Below are 20,160 nucleotides of genomic sequence, written 5' to 3' on the forward strand. Positions count from 1 at the left end.
TATATTCTATGTTAAATGAATATTATTTTTGTAAAAATTATAAATATTTTAAAAATATTAAATATTTATTATTTAAGTATGATCAAATTAAATTATTCAAACATTTATTGAAATAGTTTAATATGAAAAAAATTTTTTGTCTATAACAATACTTATGCAATTGTATAAAAATTACAATATATAATGTATATCTATTATTATTACATATATATATTGCAATATTAACTGATTTTAAATAATAAGATTTTTGTTTTTAGTTTCTTTATTTATATTCTGCATTTTTTACAAATTATCTTATTATCAAATGTACATTTGCCGCATTCATACTTTCCGCATCTTGAACAGAGTTTCATAGTTTTGTAACCTTTACAATTTTTTATTTGACAAATTTTTTTGTAGTAGTGAATCTTAACTTGTTGATAATTTTATTGCATGGTTTTTTTCCCCGCAGTTCTTTATACAAAAGCAATGTTGAGGTTTATAACAATTTTTTGAATTCTCTATAAATCGGTCCCATACTGTAGATACCATTGCAAATTTATTGGTTCGTAAACGTTCGCTTCTTTCGCTCTTCTTATCAAATCGTATAAACCTAACAATTTCAGCAAAATCATTCCTGTTCATTGTTTTTGAAAAAAAATGCAGGTCCCAAAATTTTATTCCACAAATATAAGACATCTAAATTTATCTGATATGCGTCGCGGGCATATAGCAGAGCAATAAATGTATCTAGTTTTGTTGTATTTTTTCTTTTTTATTTTTCTTTTTTATACGTGGGGAAATCTTCATGGACACCTCCCTACTCTTCTGGGAAGTGGTGGGGTAGTGTCGGACTTTACCGACTAAAACCCCACGGTGGTCCGCCTGACGATCAACAGGGGTGCCCCGGGACCTCTTTTCGAATTACTGCCGGAGCACTCCTGCGTCTTCTCCCATCTGAGAGAGTCGTTCCTAGGTTAGTTCAGGCATTGGAAGGGACGACCCCTCTCATCGCTATCCCCTGGGCCGTCGTGCAAGTCTGAGGAGATCCCAGATCCTCCTCGGCGTGTCGGCCTCTATGACCACCTAGGGCAGTGCAGGGTCGCTCTTCGGAGCGGAATTCTACAAGGGTGGGATGTTCTCATCCCCTCTTGCATTACTCTTCGCAATAGGAGCGAACTGCGAGGAACTCTTTTTGCCCCCTTAGCATCACTTTCATAACTGCCGAGGGGTCTAATCTCTCGCCAATCGCTAGTCATAGAATACGACGGGGGCCTCCCACGCCGGACAAAACTCTAGCGTGTGCTGGGCCGTGTTCTCGCACTCTCCGCAGTGGTGACAGCTTTGGATATTGAATATTTTGCTGTTCGTCGCCTCTCTTCCGATTTTCTACAGGTATTCCCCGAATACTCCATATCCAGCAAGCACCTGCGTCATCCGGAAGGATAGCGGAAGCTCTCCGTGGTCCCTTCAAGCCTCCCAATTTGGGAGGATCGATCTAACGGTGGCCACAAACCTGATCTTCCGTGAGTAGGTTGGAGCGCCACCGCTCCCACACCTCTCGTCTAGCTTTCCCACGAAGCTAGTCTCGGTCCGCTTGTCCGGCGGGGAGTTTTGTTGTATCTAGCTCCCTCCTAGTCCCCAATACTATAAATATTTCTTCTTCCGTACCTTTTATTATATGATCCCTTATACGGTGATCAATGATAAGATAAAATGCCGCCTTTACCTGTCCTTTCATTATATGCCGTTTACCATATCCCTCGAAATATATTTTTTTATTATTATTTAATTTGTACTTTACAATTTGTCCAGCTGGACATTCCGTAAATTTGTCTAGCTTTATTGCTAATTAACATATGGATGGCTACCCCCAGCGGGATACCATCTTCGAGTTTAACTATTTTATTTCTTTAGTCAAGTCAGAGGGATGTTTTCTTTTTAGTATTCTTTCTATGAGAGTTTTGTTCGCTTCAGCAGCCAATTGGTTTGGATGTGTTGCTGTTCTTTTCTTGTATTTTTCTGCGTACCTACCGATTTTTTCTTTGACCGATGGTATTTTTAAGTTTTTGCGTATATTCTTGTTTCTGACATACCATGGGGCATTGACTATTGTTCTCAGTATCTTCAATTGTAGCGACCCTAATTTATTTAAGTAATTCATTGCTACTGTCCCCAATAGTGGTATTTCGTACGTCCAAATTTGTTTTATTATCGTTTTGTAGATTTTCAGTTTATTTTCTATGCTGAGTTTAGAGTTTCGACTAGTTAGCCAGTACATTTGTCTTCTTTTTATCCATATTTTGTCTATAATTGATTTAGTATGTTGCTTCCACGTAAGTTGTGTGCCTCAGTGGAGTCCTAGGTATTTAACATATCACCATCGGCGATAGGCTAGCCCCTGAAGCAATCATAGAGGCCACGACGAGGGGTCAACAGGAGTTAGCCGCCGTCCGCAACTACTGCGAGCAAGTAATGCTAGTGAAGGAGCGGGCAGAGAAGAACAGGGAGAAGAGAGGCGACCCTGTCAGAGTGGTTCGCCGAAGAGAACCGATACGACGCCGCGCGACTGCGGCACCACCACTACCGCCGTCATAGAAGAGCGCGACGAAGGAGCCGTCAGACTGAGGAGGGTCTGGGCTCCCCCTCAGACTTGCACGACAGCCCAGGGAATGCGGCACTAGGGGGGGAGTGGTTCCCCTCCCTTGCTGCCAACCTCAACCAGGAGGCTTCCCACAACAACAAAGGGAGACGACGACGAAGGAGTGTTGCGGTAACAAATCTAAAGAAAGGAACCGGAACACCCCTGACAAGCGTCAGGAAGACCACCGTGGGGTTTTAGTCGGTGAGAGTCCGACACTACCCGCCGCCCCCCAGAGGGCGGCCAGGCGTCCATGAGGATTTCCCCACGAAAAATAAAAAAAAAGAAAAGGTATTTAACATACCTACAGGATGAACCAGTTGCTCACTGGACACGGCGTGTTCGAGGAGTACTTGAAGAAGATCGGCTGGGAGGAGACGGACGTCTGACACCACTGTGGGGAGGGCAGGGACACGGCGCAGCACACACTGGAATTTTGTCCGGCGTGGGAGCTGCCTCGCTACACAATGCGTCTCGCCATCGGCGAGAGTTTGGCCCCTTCGGCGATCGTGAAAGCGATGCTGAACGGGCCGCGAGAGTACGAGGCTGCCCGTTGCTTCTGCAAGCAAGTGATGCTCGCGAAGGAACGGGCAGAGAGGGATAGAAAGAAGAACTCTCACCCTAGCAGGGTGACGCGGTGGAGAAGGATGGCGGTCAGGCGATCGAGAGCTGCCTCACCGCTGTCCCACCGATCGCGACCAGAAGGGTGGATGGCGCTAGGGGCAATGGCCCCACCTAACGCCAGAAGTCGATAGGTAGGAGAACCTTTGACTGGCTTGAACGAATGAGCGGACGCGTAAGGGGGTGCACCGGAGCAGATAATTCGCAAGAGGTCCACGGTGCACTCCCGTCAGATGCGTGCGAAGGCCATCGTGGAGTTTTAGTCGATAAGTGTCCGACACTACTCTGCCGTTGCTGGTGCAGCAGCAGTGGCAGAGTGTCCATGAGGATTTCTCCACGTAAAAAAAAAAAAAAGAAAAAAAAAAAGGTAGCAATGACAATGGGGTTATTAACGGATCCTACGGTAGGATCTGGAAAAATAATAAAATTTTTATTGAAACGAGAACGACCACTTTGTTTCTTCTTATACATTAGCGGCATTGTTTGGATATTACTTCTTGCTTTACCCATATTCAACGATAGTAAGTATGAAATTGTATTATCAAGATTAAAAAAATTAGGTTATGTTATAAAAATAATCTAATAGAAAATATTAACATAAGTAATTAATATTATAAATATCAATATTATTTTTATTATGTATATTTGCTACCTAAATAAAAAAGTATTTATATATAGATTATTTTAGTTTATTATCAGAATGACATAATACATGTATTTTATAATATTATTTATACAATGTGTTTTGTATAATGGATCAAATATTTTTAAGGTATATAATACTGATTAAAATAAGAAAAAACATGTCAATATTCAACATTTTATGTCATCTGTTAAAGTTGTAAATGGACTGCAGATTTTTATATATTTATAGGAAATTTAAAAGTACAAGATTGCACATAAAATGAAAAAATATATAAATACCCAAAGTATCATGTCTTTTATAATATTGAGTAGATAAAACAATTCCCTATTGAGAATCTACCTTTTTAATTATATTGTAAAGAATATGAATGTGCATAAAAATCTGCAATTTACTTACAAAGATATGCAATATAGAACACAGATTATATTTTAGCATTTCAGCATATTATAAAGTATAGAATATATGTAAGTTATATATAATATAAATATAAGTAGAATATTTTTTTAATTATTTTTTATTTTTACCTGAAGATTTTTGCATTTAAATAAAAAAAAGCTAAAAATACAGAATATATTATATAAAGAAGTAAAATAAAGGTCTGACTTTAAACAAACTGTTATTTTTGTTTTTTTTTGGTAGATAGAACTATTTATTTTAATGAATTATATTATATGTAAATTAATTATTCCAATTCAAAGTAGTAATAGTATTTGTTGCATCATCCATACATTATTCAATGTTTTTGAATACTATACATAATATCAATCTAACATATATACATATAATAATATTAACATATAAATGTCCTAAATATGTGTATTTTTTAAACATGTAGATACCTATTTCTCTGAAAATGCTTTATTGCCAGGATTGGTTACAAAAGAAAGTAACTTGGCGCAAACAGCAAAACAATATTATATACACTTAATCCATGAAATGAAACGATATCCCGATGTAATGCCATACGCTTGGTTAACTGCTAAATTAAACCAGCTTCATTTGGATGTTTTTACACATAATTTCACATTAGTATATCCTTTTCAAGAGCAACAGGTAAATGAAAAGATATATCATTTATTTTTATTAGGTAGTTTCTCAGATATTTCTTTAAATTAATTATTAAGTGAGTTATACCATCATCAAAGAAAGACAAAATTTTGAAAGATATAGAAGGTATTTTGTAAAAATATAAAGATTGGTACATTTATAGTTTACAGGCCAAAATATATATGGGATTATGAGAGCTCCAAGAGCAGCTAGTACAGAAGCAATTGTAGTTAGCGTCCCTTTTAGACCAATTAACAGTATTTATTTGGATACTGCACCTTCTATTGCTCTTCTTCTTGCATTTGCTAAATTTTGTAGAAGTAAGTATTTACAAAAAATATAATTAAATTGTTTTTTAATAATTCTGATAGTATTGTCTTATAAAAAAATGAGAAGTGTCTTTGTGTTATGTACAAATAGGCTTGGATAATAATTTTGAAGTATATAAATATCATACAAGAACATGAAAATAAATGGAAGTTTTAAAGTAAATATGTGTAAAGATAAAAATGTAATTCTATATAAGGATTATGTTTATTTCTTATATAATATAATTACTTGTATTTACTTAGTTATATACTTTTATTTTATTAATAATATATTAAAAACTTGATTTATAGAGCAAAAATACTGGGCAAAGGATATTGTATTCCTAATAACAGAACATGAACAATTAGGAATACAAGCGTGGTTGGATGCATATCATGGAGTTACTAGTGGTAACGAAGGTATACTTGTATCTGGAGATCTTCCTGGTCGTGCTGGCTCCATTCAAACTGCTATTAATTTGGAATTACATTCAATGAAGATTACATCTATTGATGTTAAAGTATGTTTGTTTTATTAAATTTTAATTAACTAAAATTCTAGAGTAGAATTATTATTATACATTTTTATTTAATTTTAATTACCTAATAATCCTTTTTTATTCTGTAAGACTTGAACATTAACAATATGTGTAAACTTATGTACAAAAATATTTAAGTAATTTATGTTGTATTTTATTTTAAAGCAAAAAAGATTAAGAGTCAATTTCATTGAATAAATTTATCGTCTCTCATTCATCTGCTTGTTAAACAAAATTAAAATTTTCATTTCAGCTGTATTAATATAAATGAAATGAAAAAATGAATGAATGTTTATAATACTTGAAAATATCCAAAATGTTTCAATTTATGCAGTAATTATTATTTATTTGACAAATATTATTATTCTTAAATTGTACATACTTTAAAGGAAATTCGTAAAAATATCATTTTGTCTAGAATCATATAAAGTTTCCTTTTTCTCTAGGTAGAAGGATTAAATGGTCGATTACCCAATTTAGATCTTTTTAATTTGGCACAAAATATGATAGCCAAGGAAGGAATTCGACAATCATTTCAAAGACGTTTTGATGTTAAATATAAAAATAAGTTTAACTATTGGTGGTATCATTTCAATACACTTCTGATGATGATTACAAGTCAAGCTACTGGAATTCCAACAGGAAATCATGGACTTTTCCATAGGTATCTAATAACTATAAAAAATCATGAAAAATTTATTGTTAATTTGTTATTCATAATACATATATATGTATATATGATTTCATTTACAAATCTAAAAGTATCTTTTTTCTATCTAGCATATTTTTCAAAACGTTTGTAATAACAGATTAAAGTAACATTACTGAAATTAATAATGTTAATATGCATAGTATTAATTAATGTATAAACAAAAACCATCCTGTTTTATGTCTTATTTGGTTGGTCAGATTTATAAATTCTCTTGTGAGAAATACTGATTGTTTTACTTTTCAATAAGAATTATTGTATTTTAATTATTATGGTTTTCTCATCATTTAATAATTTTTCTTTAATGAATATTGTTATAGGTTCGGTATTGAAGCGATTACTTTAGAAGGTTTTGAAAAGCCTGGTCAACAAAATTCTAATGGAAATTTTTATCACATTGGTCGTATTGTAGAAAGTATAGTACGATCGTTAAATAATTTATTAGAACGTTTTCATCAATCTTATTTTTTTTATCTGCTTCCATCAACAAATACTTATATTTCTATTGGTGAGTGAAAACCAATGTTTTGATGTTGTTATTAAAAAATTTACAAACAGAAAATAAAAAATGCATTGCGATATATAATTATATACAGAGTTAGTCTTTATATATTTAGTAATGAAATATAAATAATTATCATTGAAAAAATATTTTAGGGCTTTATATAAGATCTTTAGTCTTAATTATTGCTGGGATATTTGTAAAAGCATTTTCTATTTGGCAAAGGCTTCAAGTATCCACTTCTGTAGAAGATAAGAAAAACACCGTTATTAAACAGTCAGAGGTTTGTTTTTTCAACTTTCTTTTTACATGTTTAACTAATAAATAATTAGCTGAAAATTTAATATTTATTATTGATAAATATAGAATATTTGCTTAAGCCATAAATTGATATATTTTCTGCAATTATAACAAGTATTATATACTTATAACGTATACTTTTTTTATAGGATGATGGATTTGACATTGGCGTTATTATGTCAGAAATATTATGGAGCCATATTTGTGGTGTTGTAATTGCAATATCCCCATTCCCACTTACTTATTTTGGTAAAAAAGTAAATTCTCATACAGAAGACTCTATATATTTCGGTTTTGTTGTAATAACTATCTTAACATTAATGTGGCCATTTTATTCTAGAAGGTAACTTCTCATGTTAATTCATTAACTGATGCCATAATAAGTTATACTTAAATTAATTATTGTTACTTCTAGACAAATGAAATATAAAAATGCAGCTTTAGTTTGTGTGATTGCACTAGTAGAGTTGGGTACTGTATTAATGTGCATAGCAATGCATAATTTTTCTTTAGCACTTCTGATTGCTGTAATTTATGTACCTTTTGTATTTGTTCTACCAATAACACCAAAACAAAATCTCACCAAGTAAGTACATTTTGAAGATTAAATTTCTTTTAGATCATATTTTTCAAAATATAAAATAAAACATATTGTCCAATTTGATTTATATTAAAATATTTGAAATATTATATCACATAACTTATTAATTTACAAATTGTTTTTCCTAAATACAAAAAATTATTAATTACAAATTATTGTTTCTTATTCTTTTGCATTGTAAAACATTTTTAAAGAAAAACTGGAATATTATTTAGAATTATTAAAATTTATAATAAAATTATGTTGCAGATCACGCAAAATGCTTTCTTTTATGTGGGTTTTTCTACATCCATTTATGATTGCAAGTTTATTCATAATGTGTTACACATACATGTATTTTCTTTCTGATTCCCTCCCCTCAATTTTATTTCGAGGATATCGTGCTACAAAGCAAGCATTTGTTTTTAGTATCATGGATTCGATGATTTATGGGAATTGGTTATATAATGTAACAGTTTCCACAATGTTTCCTATTTGGTTTATATTTTGGAACATTTTATGTTTTAATATAGTATGAATTCCTAATATGTGTAAATAGTTCTTTTTATAATAAAAATTATAATTATGGTAACTTATTATTATTATTATTATCTACAGAATTTTATGAAATACTGTATACTGTATAATAAGAAAAATTTGTTAGTAATGTATCATATTTCATCAATATGAAAAACTATTTATACTATTATTTATTCCTGTTAATTAAGACGCAATAGATAATCATTGCTTACTATACATTGTATAGAATATTTATTTATAATATTTAAAACAAAGTTAAATTTTTGAGATACTAGATTGCCACATTTGTATTATTTTCACTGTGATGATAATAAATGGATAATAACACAAAAATTCGAATAAATATCTTAAGCTTATTTTCGATTTTGAATACTATGTAAGTTTAATTTGTATAATGTATTCAATTTTTTATGTGATTATAAAATATTTTGATTAAATTATTGCATAATGAAAACAAATATCAAATAAAAAATGGGCTATACTTTACTATAGGGGACAAACAATTACTGACGTTTTTTGCAATCTTGTAATTTTCAACATGTAAAATACAAAGATAGAAAATATAAGTTCTAAAGTGTAGCATCTATTGGTTCAACAGTTAAAACTATGTAAAACTGGGCATTTTTGGGTATTTCACATGTTACTTTGATGCCATAATTACTAATTTGATAATCTACCGAAGATTATCAAAATGTATCGCATGTGATGCCTCGAAAAAATGGAGCTTATAACAGAAGAACATTTTAATATAGTTATCACGAATATGTTTATAAAAGTGCCTTTATTTACATATGTTACGGGCGAAGTTCGCAGAAATGATACGGAATTGAGATGGGTTAGGGTTAGATTATAGAAAATAAAGCTAAAGAAAGTCAACAGAAAAAGATATTTCGAATATTTATTGACGCATGAAAGGATTTATAAAACCAATACGTGTGAAAGTAGGAAACTTTATTAAAGAAGAATTTAACTTGGATGAAGAATTATAAAACATCAATATATTCTGCCAATCTGATTTTTGTTACAAATTATAATTTACGAAAAACTTAAAATTAATAATATATATTATACATATAAAAACGCTTAATATTTTACTATTCACACTGTTATACTTAGCATTGATACATCTAATACTGCTTCCACTAACACTGAGGCTTCTGGGAAAGAGTCGCACTGATGCTGGTGTATGTCTGGAAAAACATTTTTTTGTGTTTCTTTAGTTTCTTGTCTATCTTTAGTTCTGATTGTTCCGGAAAGATGATCAGGATGTGACGAAGATATCCAGTCTTTTATTGATCAGCTGACCAATTAAAAATGTTGTTATGCTGATCGCCTTTTCGGAACATTCAGAACTAGATGTAGGAGCGTTTTTTCAGAAACACATTAGTATTAGCAACATCTTGATAGAGTCAACTGTAATGTTGACGAAACGTTGGAATTCTTTTCCTTTTTGACACAGCTCTTTCCCGGAAGCTTCATACAGTGTTAGCCGAATCAGTGTTAAATGTATCAGTGCTAACTGTAATAGCACTGTATGAATAGTGACAGTTCAGGCTATGATAGCTTCAAGATTTGCTTAATATTTTCTCCGCTTTATTATATCTGGTCTCCAATTTACAGGATGCGTTTCTTCAGTCTAAAAATAATAATAATAATAAATAATACAATAATTATGTCTTTTTATCGAAATTATTGACATAATTAACATTTAAAAGATAGCTTTCTTACAGCAGTATCATCTTCTTTATATACTTTGATTGTTTTATCTGCTTCTGTTGTAATCATGCGAGTACCAGACATGTCAAATGTAATACTAAATACTCCAGCTTCACTATCCATTGAGCCCGGTTGAACGGGTGCTTGTAAACGTTGAAAATTATACCTTGAAATATATACGTATAGATATCGTAAATAATGCTGAAAATCAGTTGAAAAAATACAATCTTTATACGAAATATTATATTTACCCTGTTCTCCAGTCCCAAAGATGCATAGTACCATTATCTGCTCCAGAAACTAATACTCCATCAGCATTAACAGCTAAACAATTAACTATTGCATTATGGCCAGATAAATTCTGAATGAATTTTCCTTCTGGACATTTCCATTGCTTAATATTATCTGGAGATGCTGATGCGAACATATATCTAATGAACAATATAAATTAGGTAAAGGAATTTAAATCTAAATAATCTAAAGAAATACAGTACACATACAGTGATGGATGAAAAGTCACAGCTCTTATACTTTTCTTATGATTTGTTAAAGTAGCTCTAGATCTTCCAGCAGCTAAATCCCATAATCGTATAGTGCAATCGTGACTTCCAGTGACAATCTAGTAAAAAAAAGAAGTAAAAATATATATAGTTAAATATTTTTTTAAATATATATATCAAATTATTTGATGAATTAGTTGGTTTTGATACCTGTGGTTCAGCTGTTTGACAAATTACACTAGCAACTGTGTTAGTGTGACCAACAAGTGTATGTACATTTGCTTTGGTTCGCATATCCCATACTCTTGCAGTAGAATCTCTACCTGCAGTTACTAATACATCAATACTAGGATGTAATGCCATGGAATATACAGCTGATCATTGATTGAAGAAAAAGCAAATATAAATGAAGATTTACTTATAGATACACAAAACTTTCCAATAATAACATCAGAATCTAACAATATGTAGCAATGTGCTTCTTGTTTGCAAAGAATTTTAGGAACTATTACGATCTTTTATTAATATTTAAATATGAATGATATTGTATATACAGTGAGCTTTTTCTAGTGTAACATACTTTTACTATTCTTAATGGAATTCTGTCCTAGTTTCATTCTTTTTCATAATACATAAAATGAAACCAAAGATTATTATTTAAAAAGAACCATATAATTCTAACAAATCTGTATAAAAGTATAAGTATATATATATATATATTATATTATATATATATTTTTCTTTTTTCTTTTGCTATTTTAAAAATATTTAAATTTTATTAAAATTGTCTTCATACATAAGTATTCATTGTAAGGTATAAAAATGTATTTGTTACATACTAAATTCTTATAATAAATGTATATTCTATGTCAAATGAATATTATTTTTGTAAAAATTATAAATATCTTAAAAATATTAAATATTTATTATTTAAGTATGATTAAATTAAATTATTCAAACATTTACTGAAATAATTTAATATGAAAAAAATTTTTCTATAACAATACTTATGCAATAGAATAAAAATTGCAATATATAATGTATATCTATTATTATTACATATATACATTGCAGTATTAATTGATTTTAAAATATAAGATTCTGTACAATCTTTTGTATTAATATTTATAAATGCTATGGAACTATAATCATGAAAAACATATCTACATATTTCAACAATATTATGCAATACTCAGAATAATTTTTAAAAACTATTTATGTTTACATTTATTCAAATACAAAATATTATCACAAACATAAAATAATATTAAATCTTTCTGCAATATATTTTTTTAACTATTTTCTAAATGTCATTATTGTTTATTTAAAAAATCTTGGATTAGTATATATCTATTTTATAAAAAGGTAAGGATTAAGTAAATCACAAATAATTATTTTATGTATTATAACTTAAGTTAAACTAATATGCTTATTAAAAATTTACTTTATATATTTATGCATTTATTCATATCTATTATGTAATTTTTTAATGTTTTTCGTCATTAATGTTCGTATTTCATTTTACTATGATGCTATTATATAGTAATACTAATACTACATGTCATAATATTAAAATAGAACACTCATTGATTTCATTAGTAAAAATTTAATTTATTTGTGATTTGTTAAAAAGAAGTTAAATTTATATTTTTGAAATGTTAAGTATCATAACTTTACATTTTTTCTGCAATATAGATTAGTAATGTATATTAAATTTTTAAAAAAGCCAATTAAAATTTTTTAAACAAATGTACGAATTTAAGTATTAATTTCAAAATATTCATTCTAATTAAAACTAAATAAAACTAATTATATCTAAGATATTGTATATATATATACATATATATTTTTAATAGCATAACTATAATATGATAGAGTTTATAAAGTAAGTAGTAAGATGGTAATTAAGTTTAACATGGATATATGCAACCAGAGATTCTCTCGAATACAGCATAAATGAATAAAACTAGGTAGAAATGACAATATCGAGGCGCGGAGGCGGTCCTCCCAAATTGGGAGACATGGCGAAGCCGCCGCGGCCTCCCGCTCACCTACAGGATGACCCAGTTGCTCACCGGACATGGCGTGTTCGGGGAGTACCTGAAGAAGATCGGCCGGGAGGAGACATATGTTGTCGATGTTCCTGATTGTTGGGATTAGTTTTATTGGCTTCTTGATCTTGTTCGTGGATTTCCATAGAGAGTAGTTGGCATTTTCGTACGCAGATAGTGTCCCTATGAATTTTGAGAATTCGTTACTATGATGATCTTTTATTTTACTTTTTATTTCCTTTGTAAGTTTGTTTGCATGTTTTTTGTTTTCACGTGTTCTATGTTTTTGCCATTTTGCTTTCGCTTTATTTTGCCTGTTGTTTGGTTCATAAATAATAGTTGCCCATGCTGTTTCTTTTATAATTTCTGCCAGTGTTGTTACTGGCTAGTCAATGTGTTCGGGTGTTTTTAGTGGAATATTGCTGTTGATTTTGCTCTCAATTAAATGTTTGCCATTTTATGGGTTTATTGCAAAGTGACTCTGGAGTGCTGTAAAGTATTGGTTTGCTTGTGTATTCTATTATTATCGATGTATGATCGGAGCTAAGTTCAAGACTGGGTATTGTTTTTAATTTATTTGCGTTTAGTCCTTTTATAACTGCAAAATCAGGCAAGTCAGGAGTTTTGTTTAGATCTGTCGGTCAGTATGTTGGCCTTTCTGTGGATAATATGTTGAAAGTACTAGTTGTAATATATTTTTCTAGTATTCTCGAGGTGTGTTAATTCTTGAGCCCCATAACGTGTACTTTGCATTGAAGAGCTATTTATTGGTAATAAATATGAGACGTGTTTGACACAAGTATATTCCTAGTTTCAGATTCAATGTAGGAGAAAATTTAATACCAGTTACGACGAAAATTAAAGAGTGAACATTAGAGAAACATATTTCTAGCGTAATGTTGAAAGTATAATAAAAATATCAACATTTTGTTTAAATTACAGTAACTGTCTGAATACTTGTGCATATAGTAGTATATATAATTAATGCGTCATTCATGTTTTCGTAGTCATCGACGCAAGTCAATGTGGATTTATATTCTCCTAAATTTATAGTGATCATCGATAACTGGTTGATCGGTACTAGATTGAGTTTTCTAAATAGAATTCTCTTAAGTAATGACATTGTAAAGCGCCAGACGACATGTACGCTTGAATAAAATAGAGAATAACATCAGGATTATTCAAAATTTTTATTTTCGAGATGTCTGTATTTAATGATCGCAACTTTAGTATTGCTTACTTTCTGTCGAAAAGGACAAGTTGTTAGTACATACTGTTATGTCGCGTGGGACCGTCAGTACTCCGTTCTTCATAGTCTCACCATCAAAGACCCACGCAACGTAATTCTGACCCTCAATAAACCTATGGAACCACCATAAACAGAATCTTTTTAACGGAATTTTCAATCCTGTAAGTATTTTCTGTTTGTGGCTGGTACTTAAAACAGTCCTTGGGTTTATTAGTAGCTCTTAAAACTCACGGAGAAAAGCGGGTAGTTACCCAATGGGAAAAGCAAATATTGCCTAATGGAAAAGCTGGTTTTTCCCATGAACAAGGTCACCCACAAGCCACGTTAGTAGGAGGCTTCCTGCCCCTATCTCCAGTCATTAACGTGGATTTTAGCCAATGGGCATTGCAGATCGTTACCTACACTTTAATGACGAAAAGTGGGAGCAACGAATCCGAGTCCTTCGTTCAAAGGGCACACGCATACCAAGCTTTCCTTAATAACACAATAACATAAGTAGCGAATAGTTAGTTAACACCAGTGCGAGTTACAAGACAGTCTTAGGAATAGAAGTTAAGTCATCACATTTCATCAAGTCAAAGACAATTCATCAGCCGAAGATTCTTCAGCACATTCGCCAACACGAAAGGAGTCTTAGTCAATCCATATATAACATTGTATCATTCTGAAGTTGTTGGATCTTTAAATAATTTATATAACCTGTTAAGATCAGAGTTATATTTACTCAACCACCCTTATTATCCCAAAAGAAATAAGGGATCGATCGATTCGTGGCGTCGATTAATCGAATCATAACGGGAATTTACGACTCCTGTTGACGCGGTTCTTCGAGATTGCGTCTCCCCGCGAACGGTCGAAAGTTCACATACTAAAAATTCAAATTTCAGGGATATAATCTACGTTGAATTTTCTATGGAAAAAGACACTGTTTTCAAATTACTTGATACTAACAATAAAACATGATGATACATGTAGTTCCATAATTCACCGCTCTCCAAAATTACAATTCATTTTTGAATCGTTTATCTTCGTATTTAGAATTATTATTTTGTCTTTTTACAAAATTACGTAAAAATACAAGGAACATAAAACTATGAAAAGAAGGTGTGCCATATTCGCAGAAACAGTGAATTGTTAGTCTCCTTAAAAAAATGACCGTTTATAGGATGGTTAGAAATATAAATACAGTTACAAAAAACCATTTATTTATAAACTGTTTGCAAATAAAATTGTCCTTGTTATTCTCATAATAAATTTTCATTTTCATGCTGCTCGCTTCTATCAACTCTTGGTCGAATATTATTTGTTATTGTGGGAAAAGATATAGTGCTAGTAGGTTTGCTAACGGTATGATTTGTTTCAATATCATTCACGCTAATACAAAATCAAATATGATGCTCTGTCAGTCTATATGCACGCAGTCATCATTCGTCACTCACTCCCGTCGTTACAACGGTTCCAGCGTTCTCCTTCACGCTGACCACAATCCTGGACAACGCTGAAACACTAATCTCTCAACTCTCGACTGCCTCCTCGTTTTTTTTTAAACGTCCCTTTTTTTTCGGAGCCCCACCACGTATGTGTTCCGCAACCGTCAGTGGCTATGGTCATGTAGTCCTTTTTTCCCGCGTAACTATTCAACTGAAGGACTGACGACACATTGATGAACCACTCGGTCCATTGAAGTTTCCAGACCCTTCTGGGCTTTCTTATAACATTGCTTATGGTTCACCCGATATTTCTTAGACCATTTGTTTACGATACTACATTATTTTGATATACAGTATAATTTCGATTATACATTGCGCACATACATCATCTGAACGTTCTATCATCAGAATGTTGTATAATTCTCTATAGTGTATCGTACATATGTATATAGCGATATACGTATATAGTTTATATAGTATTTGTCTTCACCCAATCAAAACTATCGACAACGATAACTGTCGAAATAAAATCTCGTCACAACATTTCAGTACGGTATTTACATTCGAAACGTTTCAAACAATAATGGCGTCAAGACGAAAGGCGCATGTGTTGCCAGTTGGCCAGAAATACAAAGTCCTTCGGCTAATGACAGGCGATAAAACCCCAAAAACCGTAGCAAAAAATTACGGTATTGGAGAAGCCACCGTCCGCAATATAAAATCACAAAGAGAAGAGATTATAACGTATTTCGGGGCCAGCACAGCGATTAATGTTGATTTCACAAAATATTTCAAAACGTCACCGAGAAAGGATTTAGAGAGCGTTCTTTACCAGTGGTGCATGCGATGTAAAAATAAAGGAATAATATTAACAGGAGAACTGATACGCAGAAAAGCACTGGAATTTAATGAAAAATTATACAAAGAACCTAATTTTAAAGCCAGTTGGAATTGGTTCATAAAATTTAAGCAGCGTCACAATATCTGTGAAACGAATATCTACGATTTCCGAACCACACAAAAAACTGCAGCGAATATCTTCAAAAGTAATTTTAGAGAATTTCTGATCTCCCATAAGTACAAATTGGAGAACATTTACAATGTTGATTATACAGGACTAATATGGAGAGCAGTACCAGAAAATGCTTTGATGTTTTACAGTAAAGAATCGACAGTATGCTCAAAAATATACAAGGATCACGTTACTATACTTCTTTGTGCAAATGCTACCGGATGTCACAAATTGCCGGCATTAGTAATCTCCAAATATGAGGATTCTGAAAATTCCAAGAATATGGATATTGATCCTATATCAATTATGTACGAGGAGAACAGCAAGGCATCGATGGACGGTAACATGTTCAATAAATGGTTCGAAAAATGTTTCTTAAAATCAGTTATAGAAAAACGAAACGGAACGGGATACAGAGAGAAAGTTTTGTTGATAATAGATAATGTTAAGTGGGATTTCAATCTCCACGATGTAGAAAACAAAGATGAATACGTCTTTGTGATGTGTTTTCCATGTTACGTTACACCACTCATACAACCAATGGATTGTGGAATAATCGAATGTTTCAAGCGAACATACCGAAAAGAATTGTTGAAAACATTAATACCATTATCTGCCTACTATACGCAGGAAGAGACGGTATCAAACCAGAAGCTTTTAACCATGTGGGATTGTTGTCGCATGATACGAAATGCTTGGACAAAGGTCGAAGATACAATACTGAAAGAAGCGTGGGACAAGATTTTTAAGGGGGAAGATGAACAGAATTTTAGAGAGAGGCTAATAATAGAACCGGACATAAGTGAAATAGTTGAATTGCTGCATGCATTACCAGGACATCAATGGTGCAAAGCAATCGATGTAAAGAACTGGTTTGAAATTGATAATGAAGAGAAAATGTTTATGAAACAATATACCGAGGAAGTTCTTCGAGATTTTGAAAACAATACTTTGAATTAAGCGAACATAGGTATTGTCAACAAGAAAGCTGGCCCTTCTCATTCGTAGCTGTAAAAAGAGAGTTTACATGGTTTGACTCATAAAATGGAAGTAAATCGGAGGAATTAGATGTATTAAAACATATTAAGAAATCGATTTTATGTAGTGCTTAATTGTTTGATTGTACCATTTGGTTTGAAATATATGATACTTAGTGTAGAAAAAGCTGTTGTTTTATTACTCAAATACATTTATCATTATTATTTATCATTATCATTCTAATAATGAAGGTTCTACTCTATATGGAAGGCAAGGAAAGACTCGAAATAGTCTCCTTGTATTTATATCCTCTTTGTCTTTTATACCTTTAATTCTTTTTTTGTTTATTATTTAATTTGTACTTTACAATTTGTTGGACATAAGGTAAATTTTTCTAACTTAATTGCTAAATAATATGTGGATAGCTACCCCCAGCGGGATACCATCTTCGAGTTTAACTATTTTATTTTTTTAGTCAAGTCAGAGGGATGTTTTCTTTTTAGTATTCTTTCTATGAGAGCTTTGTTCGCTTCAGCAGCCAATTGGTTTCGACGTGTTGCCGTTCTTTTCTTGTATTTTTCTGCGTACCTGCCGATTTTTTCTTTGACCGATGGTATTTTTAAGTTTTTGCGTATATTCTCGTTTCTGACATACCATGGGGCATTGACTATTGTTCTCAGTATCTTCAATTGTAGCGACCCTAATTTATTTAAGTAATTCATTGCTACTGTCCCCAATAGTGGTATTTCGTACGTCCAAATTTGTTTTATTATCGTTTTGTAGATTTTCAGTTTATTTTCTATGCTGAGTTTGGAGTTTCGACTAGTTAGCCAATACATCTGTCTTCTTTTTATCCGTATGTTGTCTATAATTGATTTCGTATGTTGCTTCCATGTAAGTTGTGTTCCTCAGTGGAGTCCTAAGTATTTAACTTGCCTTGTTTGTATTATGTGCGTGCCATTCAATTGGATATTTGGTGGTATCCGTTTTCGTGGTAAAATGTAATATGGTTGCATTTACTGGGGTTTGCTTTTATTTGCTTGTCTTGTAGCCATTTTTCTATATTTATGATATGCTCTTGTAGTAATGTGACTGCTGTTTCTGGATTAGTGTGCCTGACTAGTACAGCCGTGTGGTCTGCGAATGTCAGCATTTTGCTGTTGGTAGTTGTTGGTATATTGCCCCTGTATAGTGTATATAATATTGATCCTAAGACGCTTTCTTGCGATACCTTTGCCTTGATATCTTTAACTTCAGTATATGTGTTCTATATTTTTACTACAAAGGTTCTGTTGCTTAGGTATGATTTGAGTAAGTGGTGGATTTGTTCCAGGAAATGTTTTTTGATTGATTGCAAAAGGCTTTTATGGTTCACTTTGTCAGATGTTTTCCGGATGTCCATGAAGAGGGCTGTACAGTATTATTTCTTTTCTATTGCTAGTAAAATTTCGTCGACGAGTCTCTGCATTTGCTCTACCGTAGAGTGTTTGTTTCTGAATCCAAATTGGTGATCTGGTATTAATTTTTCTCTCTCTGTTGATGGTTTTAGGCGATCGTATATTATTTCTTCTAATATTTTGGAAAACATAGGAAGTAATGATATTGGTCTGTAAGATGCAGTTTGGGTATTTGCCTGGCTTAGGTAACATTATGACCTGTGCTAGCTTCCATAGATTAGGATAGTATTGGATTCTTAAAATTGCATAGATATTATTGTGATTAAACGTATTGCTTTTGGTGGAAGGTTTCTCAAGATTTTACCATTGATTAGGTTGATTCATGGAGCTTTATTGTTTTTTCTTTTCTTGATTATGGTACTAATTTCTTGTGCTGTTGTATTAGGTATGGCGTGGTGCTTGTTAGTTGAGGGACTAGCATTTTGCGCATCTTCGTCTGAATGACATTTGGATTTACTGTTGTTAATATTATATGGGGTAAATGTGTTACAAAGGTGGTTGGAAAATTCTTTAGCCTGCTCTTCGTTGCTTCTGGCCCATGTGTTGTCTGTTTTTCTGATTGCTGGGATTAGTTTCATTGGCTTCTTTATTTTGTGCGTGGTTTTCTATAGAGAGTGGTTGGCATTCTTGTGCGCAGAGAGTGCGTTACGTACGGTAATTCTTTATATAATCAAGAATCCATTCCTCGGTCAAGAAGGTCACTAGCTGTGCAAATATAATTAGTCGAACAGCAATAATTCTAGGAATTGTCATAAAACTAAGTATTTTTATTTTACTGTCAGGGTCCTTAATTTCTATCAAATATATTCAAGTCGAGACGTCCCTAATGGCTATCAGGTCTGTAAGTATGAAACCGGAATTTGCCTATAGATGGCCCTAGCTGATAATGTAGTTATCACTAAACTGCGTCATTGATGCCAAAAGTCTTTGTTGACATCTCACAAACATTTTCGACTCAGAACAATACAAGTTTCATACAACAGCATAGTTTGTAATAGCGTTGAACATGTGGAATTTTGTGCCTGGAAACTACGATTTGCGGACAGCATTGATTTTCTGTTACCATTTGAAGAAAACTGCTGCAGAATCGCATCGAATGCTTGTCGAAGCTTACAGTGAGCATGCTCTTGGTAAATCACAGTGCTTTGAGTGGTTTACAAAATTCAGAAGTGGCAATTTTGATGCGAGGAACGAAGAACGTGGAAGACCACCGAAAAAGTTTCAAGACAGAGAATTGCAAGCATCGTTGGATGAGGATGACGCTCAAACGCAACAACAACTCGCTGATCAATTAAACGTGACACGAGAAGCCGTCTCCATACGTTTGAAAGCCATGGGAAAGATCCAGAAGGTGG

General features: G+C 32.3%; 2 protein-coding genes across 2 annotated transcripts; one reads left to right on the plus strand and one right to left on the minus strand.

The window, feature by feature from the left end:
• The first annotated feature begins 3,579 nt into the window (after positions 1-3,579).
• LOC139986177 (glycosylphosphatidylinositol anchor attachment 1 protein-like) lies at positions 3,580-8,616 on the plus strand. Its single transcript, XM_072001301.1, has 10 exons — positions 3,580-3,762; positions 4,723-4,940; positions 5,098-5,254; positions 5,555-5,763; positions 6,228-6,445; positions 6,811-6,998; positions 7,148-7,275; positions 7,442-7,635; positions 7,708-7,878; positions 8,143-8,616. Exons 1-10 carry the CDS (start codon positions 3,615-3,617, stop codon positions 8,408-8,410), a joined length of 1,899 nt encoding a protein of 632 aa, XP_071857402.1. The 5' UTR covers positions 3,580-3,614; the 3' UTR covers positions 8,411-8,616.
• Positions 8,617-9,388: 772 nt separating this feature from the next.
• On the minus strand, positions 9,389-11,006 carry LOC139986202 (pleiotropic regulator 1-like). Its single transcript, XM_072001338.1, has 5 exons — positions 10,839-11,006; positions 10,629-10,747; positions 10,380-10,559; positions 10,141-10,294; positions 9,389-10,048 (listed from the first exon to the last, which is right to left on the minus strand). Exons 1-5 carry the CDS (start codon positions 10,989-10,991, stop codon positions 9,989-9,991), a joined length of 666 nt encoding a protein of 221 aa, XP_071857439.1. The 5' UTR covers positions 10,992-11,006; the 3' UTR covers positions 9,389-9,988.
• Between the last annotated feature and the right edge of the window lie 9,154 nt (positions 11,007-20,160).

The sequence above is a fragment of the Bombus fervidus genome, chromosome 4 (assembly GCF_041682495.2).
Source record: "Bombus fervidus isolate BK054 chromosome 4, iyBomFerv1, whole genome shotgun sequence".
Lineage (NCBI taxonomy): Eukaryota > Metazoa > Arthropoda > Insecta > Hymenoptera > Apidae > Bombus > Bombus fervidus.